The sequence below is a fragment of the Salmo salar genome, unplaced genomic scaffold (assembly GCF_905237065.1).
Source record: "Salmo salar unplaced genomic scaffold, Ssal_v3.1, whole genome shotgun sequence".
NCBI lineage: Eukaryota > Metazoa > Chordata > Actinopteri > Salmoniformes > Salmonidae > Salmo > Salmo salar.
This window is the reverse complement of record NW_025549942.1, coordinates 1-7,500: the sequence shown is the minus strand read 5'-3', so window position 1 is coordinate 7,500 and position 7,500 is coordinate 1. Positions and strand designations below refer to the sequence as shown.

At 48.0% G+C, this 7,500-nt stretch overlaps 1 protein-coding gene across 2 annotated transcripts in view; it reads left to right on the top strand.

Moving 5' to 3' along the window:
- The window catches only part of LOC123739015 (receptor-type tyrosine-protein phosphatase delta-like), a 40,759-nt gene extending 34,227 nt beyond the window's left edge, over window positions 1–6,532 (top strand). The window contains exons 5-6 of one of the 2 annotated variants that reach the window (XM_045713604.1): window positions 1,675–1,683; window positions 6,127–6,532. In XM_045713604.1, coding sequence (XP_045569560.1) covers window positions 1,675–1,683; window positions 6,127–6,368 — 251 coding nt within the window. In that variant the 3' untranslated portion in view covers window positions 6,369–6,532. Of the gene's footprint in view, window positions 1–1,674; window positions 2,006–6,126 lie in introns of those variants that run through there. The other variant, XM_045713605.1, reaches the window with a different exon arrangement.
- Window positions 6,533–7,500: the final 968 nt, after the last annotated feature.

Here is a 7,500-nt window from a genome sequence, read left to right as displayed (position 1 = left end):
TGCTGTGATTGGTCTAAACCAGCTCCCTCTCCAATCCACTGCTGTGATTGGTCTGAACCAGCTCCCTCTCCAGTGTAGCTCACTGCTGTGATTGGTCTGAACCACTTCCCTCTCTAGTGTAGCTCACTGCTGTGATTGGTCTGAACCAGCTCCCTCTCTAGTGTAGCTCACTGCTGTGATTGGTCTGAACCACTTCCCCCTCTCTAGTGTAGCTCACTGCTGTGATTGGTCTGAACCAGCTCCCTCTCTAGTGTAGCTCACTGCTGTGATTGGTCTGAACCAGCTCCCTCTCTAGTGTAGCTCACTGCTGTGATTGGTCTAAACCAGCTCCCTCTCCAATCCACTGCTGTGATTGGTCTAAACCACTTCCCTCTCCAGTGTAGCTCACTGCTGTGATTGGTCTAAACCAGCTCCCTCTCTAGTGTAGCTCACTGCTGTGATTGGTCTGAACCAGCTCCCTCTCTAGTGTAGCTCACTGCTGTGATTGGTCTGAACCACTTCCCTCTCTAGTGTAGCTCACTGCTGTGATTGGTCTGAACCACTTCCCTCTCTAGTGTAGCTCACTGCTGTGATTGGTCTGAACCACTTCCCTCTCCAGTGTAGCTCACTGCTGTGATTGGTCTGAACCAGCTCCCTCTCTAGTGTAGCTCACTGCTTTGATTGGATGACTGCTGTATTTTCTCAACTCTTCTTAGATTCCTTCCACTTTGTTCAGTCTGCCGACTTTGTTGACAAAAAGACATTAAAAAAAGGCATTGATTAGTGACCTCTACAAAGGTCATCCGTAGAGCTGGACATTCATTGTGAGCCTCATTGTTGCAGTCAAAACAAAAACAATGTTAAAAGGTCTCTCTGGACCTAGACGATAGCAGAATCTCTACCTTCTAACAACGAAGATCCTGCTGCATTAACCTTTACAAAACGCTGCTTCGACCAATTATAATGACCGCTGTGTTTCGTCTCAGTGTGGAATAGGCACAGTAGTGTGAGACTCCAACCTCCAGCGGTAGCTCCCTCACCCTCTAATTGGTTGAGTATAGTCAACCAAATTCCAACTCCACTTCCAGATTTTCCTGATGGCAATGAAGAGAATTGGAATTGGAATTCCCCTGTACTTCTTTCTTAAAGCTACTTTTACTCCCTCCCTCTCCTCTGCTTTGGGCCAGACTCTGGACCCACAATCCCTCTGGCTTCTGTTTGAACTATGACCCTTGGCTTCTCTATCTACCTCTGGCTCAGCCCCAGCACTCCCTATCCAGAACCCTTATAATTATATCCCCTGTTGTGACTGGAAGGGTTATAATACTCTGCTATCAGACCATCTCACTATTATAGTATCGCTGTTATTAACTTTTCCACTTTTCCTGTCTGCTAACCGGAAATGTAAATCAATTTATTCATGTTATACATTTTTACATGTTTACATTATCCGATTATTGAACATTATTGGTCCTTGTTGGACCTTGAGTTTTAGCTATGGGACAACAACACAAGTCATAGTTGCCGTTTATCTGGTCAGCGGCTCCATCACTATATTTGACCAGTTCAGGTCTGTGTGGGTCAGCTGGTTGTTGAAAGGTTAAGTCAAGGTTGTGTAACTGTCTCTATTGAAAGGACTGTAATGTTGTGTCTATGCTGTTTCTTCTTCTCTCTGTATCTCTTTTAAAACAACAGAGTCCTTTGGTAAGTGCTTTAACCTCTGAAAGCTATCGCTACCCCCACCTGTCTGCTGTTACCCTGTCTCTCACTGTGGTCCCACATGGCTCCCTATTCCCTATGTAGTGCTAGACACACACACACACGAACGCATCAGGGCCCTCTGGTCAAAAGTAGTGCACTGTATAGGGAATAGGGTGTCATTTGGGATCAGACACTGTCTGTACCCAACACTAATGCTGCTCGCTCACTGCTCACTGTATTCATACACTGACTGATTGCTGATGTGTTGGAGAATGACCACTGTAGTCACACACACTTAGATACACACACGGTCAGTCACATGCACACACACATGCACATATACATACATACACACACACACACACACACACACACACACACACACCACACACCACACACACACACACACACACACACACACACACACACACACACACACACACACACACACACACAGACAGGCAAAGTATGAACACACACCTGAGCACCCTACACCTTTCTATTGGACTAAAATGCTTTCACTTGTTTACCCCTTCACCCCTTCACTCACTTAATATATCACTCTCTCTCCTTCACTCAATTACACACTTAATATATCACTCTCTCTCCTTCACCCCTTCACTCACTTAATATATCTCTCTCTCCTTCACTCAATTACACACTTAATATATCTCTCTCTCTCCTTCACTCAATTACACACTTAATATATATCTCTCTCTCCTACACTCAATTACACACTTAATATATCACTCTCTCTCCTTCACTCAATTACACACTTAATATATCTCTCTCTAGCCTACACTCAAATACACACTTAATATATCACTCTCTCTCTCTCCTTCACTCATTCACTCATTCACACACTTAATATCACTCTCTCCCTTCACTCATCCACTCATTCACACACTTAATATCTCTCTCTCTCCTTCACTCATTCACTCATTCACACACTTAAGATCTCTCTCTCTCCTTCACTCATTCACACACTTAATATCTCTCTCTCCATTCACTCATTCACTCACTTAATATCTCTCTCCTCATGCACTCCTTCACTCCCCATAACACTGTATAGTGTTTTCCTGTCTATACTCCCTCCACTGTAGATGACTGTCTCAAATAAAACCCAGTCCAGACATCAACCCAGTCCAGACACCAACCCAGTCCAGACACCAACCCAGTCCAGACACCAACCCAGTCCAGACACCAACCCAGTCCAGACATCAACCCAGTCCAGACACCAACCCAGTCCAGACACCAACCCAGTCCAGACATCAACCCAGTCCAGACATCAACCCAGTCCAGACACCAACCCAGTCCAGACACCAACCCAGTCCAGACATCAACCCAGTCCAGACATCAACCCAGTCCAGACATCAACCCAGTCCAGACACCAACATCAACCCAGTCCAGACACCAACCCAGTCCAGACACCAACCCAGTCCAGACATCAACCCAGTCCAGACACCAACCCAGTCCAGACATCAACCCAGTTCAGACATCAACCCAGTTCAGACACCAACCAGTCCAGACATCAACCCAGTCCAGACATCAACACCAACCCAGTCCAGACATCAACCCAGTCCAGACATCAACCCAGTCCAGACATCAACACCAACCCAGTCCAGACATCAACCCAGTCCAGACACCAACCCAGTCCAGACATCAACCCAGTCCAGACACCAACCCAGTCCAGACACCAACCCAGTCCAGACATCAACCCAGTCCAGACATCAACCCAGTCCAGACACCAACCCAGTCCAGACATCAACCCAGTCCAGACATCAACCCAGTCCAGACACCAACCCAGTCCAGACATCAACACCAACCCAGTCCAGACACCAACCCAGTCCAGACATCAACCCAGTCCAGACACCAACCCAGTCCAGACATCAACCCAGTCCAGACAACAACCCAGTCCAGACATCAACACCAACCCAGTCCAGACATCAACCCAGTCCAGACATCAACCCAGTCCAGACATCAACCCAGTCCAGACACCAACCCAGTCCAGACAACAACCCAGTCCAGACACCAACCCAGTCCAGACATCAACCCAGTCCAGACACCAACATCAACCCAGTCCAGACACCAACCCAGTCCAGACACCAACCCAGTCCAGACACCAACCCAGTCCAGACATCAACACCAACCCAGTCCAGACATCAACCCAGTCCAGACACCAACATCAACCCAGTCCAGACACCAACCCAGTCCAGACATCAACCCAGTCCAGACACCAACCCAGTCCAGACACCAACCCAGTCCAGACATCAACCCAGTCCAGACATCAACCCAGTCCAGACATCAACCCAGTCCAGACACCAACATCAACCCAGTCCAGACATCAACCCAGTCCAGACACCAACCCAGTCCAGACATCAACCCAGTCCAGACACCAACCCAGTCCAGACAACAACCCAGTCCAGACAACAACCCAGTCCAGACACCAACCCAGTCCAGACATCAACCCAGTCCAGACACCAACATCAACCCAGTCCAGACACCAACCCAGTCCAGACACCAACATCAACCCAGTCCAGACACCAACCCAGTCCAGACATCAACCCAGTCCAGACATCAACCCAGTCCAGACATCAACCCAGTCCAGACACCAACCCAGTCCAGACACCAACCCAGTCCAGACATCAACCCAGTCCAGACACCAACCCAGTCCAGACATCAACCCAGTCCAGACACCAACCCAGTCCAGACACCAACATCAACCCAGTCCAGACACCAACCCAGTCCAGACATCAACCCAGTCCAGACATCAACATCAACCCAGTCCAGACATCAACACCAACCCAGTCCAGACATCAACCCAGTCCAGACATCAACCCAGTCCAGACATCAACCCAGTCCAGACATCAACACAGTCCAGACACCAACCCAGTCCAGACATCAACCCAGTCCAGACACCAACATCAACCCAGTCCAGACACCAACCCAGTCCAGACATCAACACCAACCCAGTCCAGACATCAACCCAGTCCAGACATCAACCCAGTCCAGACATCAACCCAGTCCAGACACCAACCCAGTCCAGACACCAACCCAGTCCAGACATCAACCCAGTCCAGACACCAACCCAGTTCAGACATCAACCCGGTCCAGACACCAACCCAGTCCAGACATCAACATCAACCCAGTCCAGACATCAACCCAGTCCAGACATCAACCCAGTCCAGACATCAACACCAACCCAGTCCAGACATCAACCCAGTCCAGACATCAACCCAGTCCAGACATCAACCCAGTCCAGACACCAACCCAGTCCAGACACCAACCCAGTCCAGACATCAACCCAGTCCAGACACCAACCCAGTCCAGACATCAACCCAGTCCAGACACCAACCCAGTCCAGACATCAACATCAACCCAGTCCAGACATCAACCCAGTCCAGACATCAACCCAGTCCAGACATCAACCCAGTCCAGACATCAACCCAGTCCAGACACCAACCCAGTCCAGACACCAACCCAGTCCAGACACCAACCCAGTCCAGACATCAACCCAGTCCAGACACCAACCCAGTCCAGACATCAACCCAGTCCAGACACCAACCCAGTCCAGACATCAACACCAACCCAGTCCAGACAACAACCCAGTCCAGACATCAACACCAACCCAGTCCAGACATCAACCCAGTCCAGACATCAACACAGTCCAGACACCAACCCAGTCCAGACACCAACCCAGTCCAGACATCAACCCAGTCCAGACACCAACCCAGTCCAGACACCAACACCAACCCAGTCCAGACATCAACCCAGTCCAGACACCAACCCAGTCCAGACACCAACATCAACCCAGTCCAGACATCAACCCAGTCCAGACATCAACACAGTCCAGACAACAACCCAGTCCAGACACCAACCCAGTCCAGACATCAACTAGTCCAGACACCAACCCAGTCCAGACACCAACCCAGTCCAGACATCAACCCAGTCCAGACACCAACCCAGTCCAGACACCAACATCAACCCAGTCCAGACATCAATCCAGTCCAGACATCAACCCAGTCCAGACATCAATCCAGTCCAGACATCAACCCAGTCCAGACACCAACCCAGTCCAGACATCAACCCAGTCCAGACACCAACCCAGTCCAGACCCTATGGATTCTCCTCTATGGACGACTACACAGAGCACTTGCAATAATCTATATTTGTAGCTCTCTCTGTCTCTCTATCTCTCTTTCACTCTCTCGCTGTGTCTCTCTCTCTCTCTCTCTCTGCCTGTCTGTCTCTCTGTCCGTCTGTCTCTCTCTCTCTTCTCTCTCTCTCTCTCTCTCTTTATTGACCTGATAATTGTGAGTATCTAATGTGATTCTTCTCCTCTCAAAGCCACCCACTTCCCTCTCTTCCTCTCCTTCTTCCTCCCCTCCCCTCCTACTAACATTTCTTCTTCTTCTCTAATCTGATTTGCATTCATTGACCAATCAGGTGGCACGCCTATAAGAGGTAAGAGACGATTGTCTGGGAGGACCGCCACAGAATCAGGCTGTTTCCCAAATGGCACTAGTATTCCCTATAATAGTGCACTACTTTTTGACCAGAACCCTATGAGCCGTGTATGGGAAAATATAGTGCACAGTGTAGAGAATCAGGTGTCATTTGAGTCACATTCAGAAATAACAGACCTCGTCCCTCTTTTCCATTTCCACCATCGTTGTTCTGTCGTTTAACTATGAAGCTCAAAGTACCCATCAATCGCTTCCTTGTCATTGTGTGATCTGTTATATAACCCTAAACCCCTTCATGGTCTGCCCTTCTCCCTTCATCCTAATTAACCTGTTATATAACCCTTCATGGTCTGTCCTACTCCCTTCATCCTAATTAACCTGTTATATAACCCCTTCATGGTCTGCCCTACTCCCTTCATCCTAATTAACCTGTTATATAACCCCTTCATGGTCTGCCCTACTCCCTTCATCCTAATTAACCTGTTATATAACCCCTTCATGGTCTGTCCTACTCCCTTCATCCTAATTAACCTGTTATATAACCCCTTCATGGTCTGCCCTACTCCCTTCATCCTAATTAACCTGTTATATAACCCCTTCATGGTCTGTCCTACTCCCTTCATCCTAATTAACCTGTTATATAACCCTTCATGATCTGTCCTACTCCCTTCATCCTAATTAACCTGTTATATAACCCTTCATGGTCTGCCCTACTCCCTTCATCCTAATTAACCTGTTATATAACCCCGTCATGGTCTGCCCTACTCCCTTCATCCTAATTAACCTGTTATATAACCCCCTTCATGGTCTGCCCTACTCCCTTCATCCTAATTAACCTGTTATATAACCCTTCATGGTCTCCCTACTCCCTTCATCCTAATTAACCTGTTATATAACCCTTCATGGTCTGCCCTACTCCCTTCATCCTAATTAACTTGTTATATAACCCCTTCATGGTCTGTCCTACTCCCTTCATCCTAATTAACCTGTTATATAACCCTTCATGGTCTGTCCTACTCCCTTCATCCTAATTAACCTGTTATATAACCCTTCATGGTCTGCCCTACTCCTTCATCCTAATTAACTGTTATATAACCCTTCATGGTCTGTCCTACTCCTTCATCCTAATTAACCTGTTATATAACCCCTTCAGGTCGCCCACTCCCTTCATCCTAATTAACCTGTTATATAACCCTTCATGGTCTCTCCTACTCCCTTCATCCTAATTAACCTGTTATATAACCCTTCATGGTCTGTCCTACTCCCTTCATCCTAATTAACCTGTTATAAACCCTTCATGGTCTGTCCTACTCCCTTCATCCTAATTAACCTGTTATATAACCCCTTCATGGTC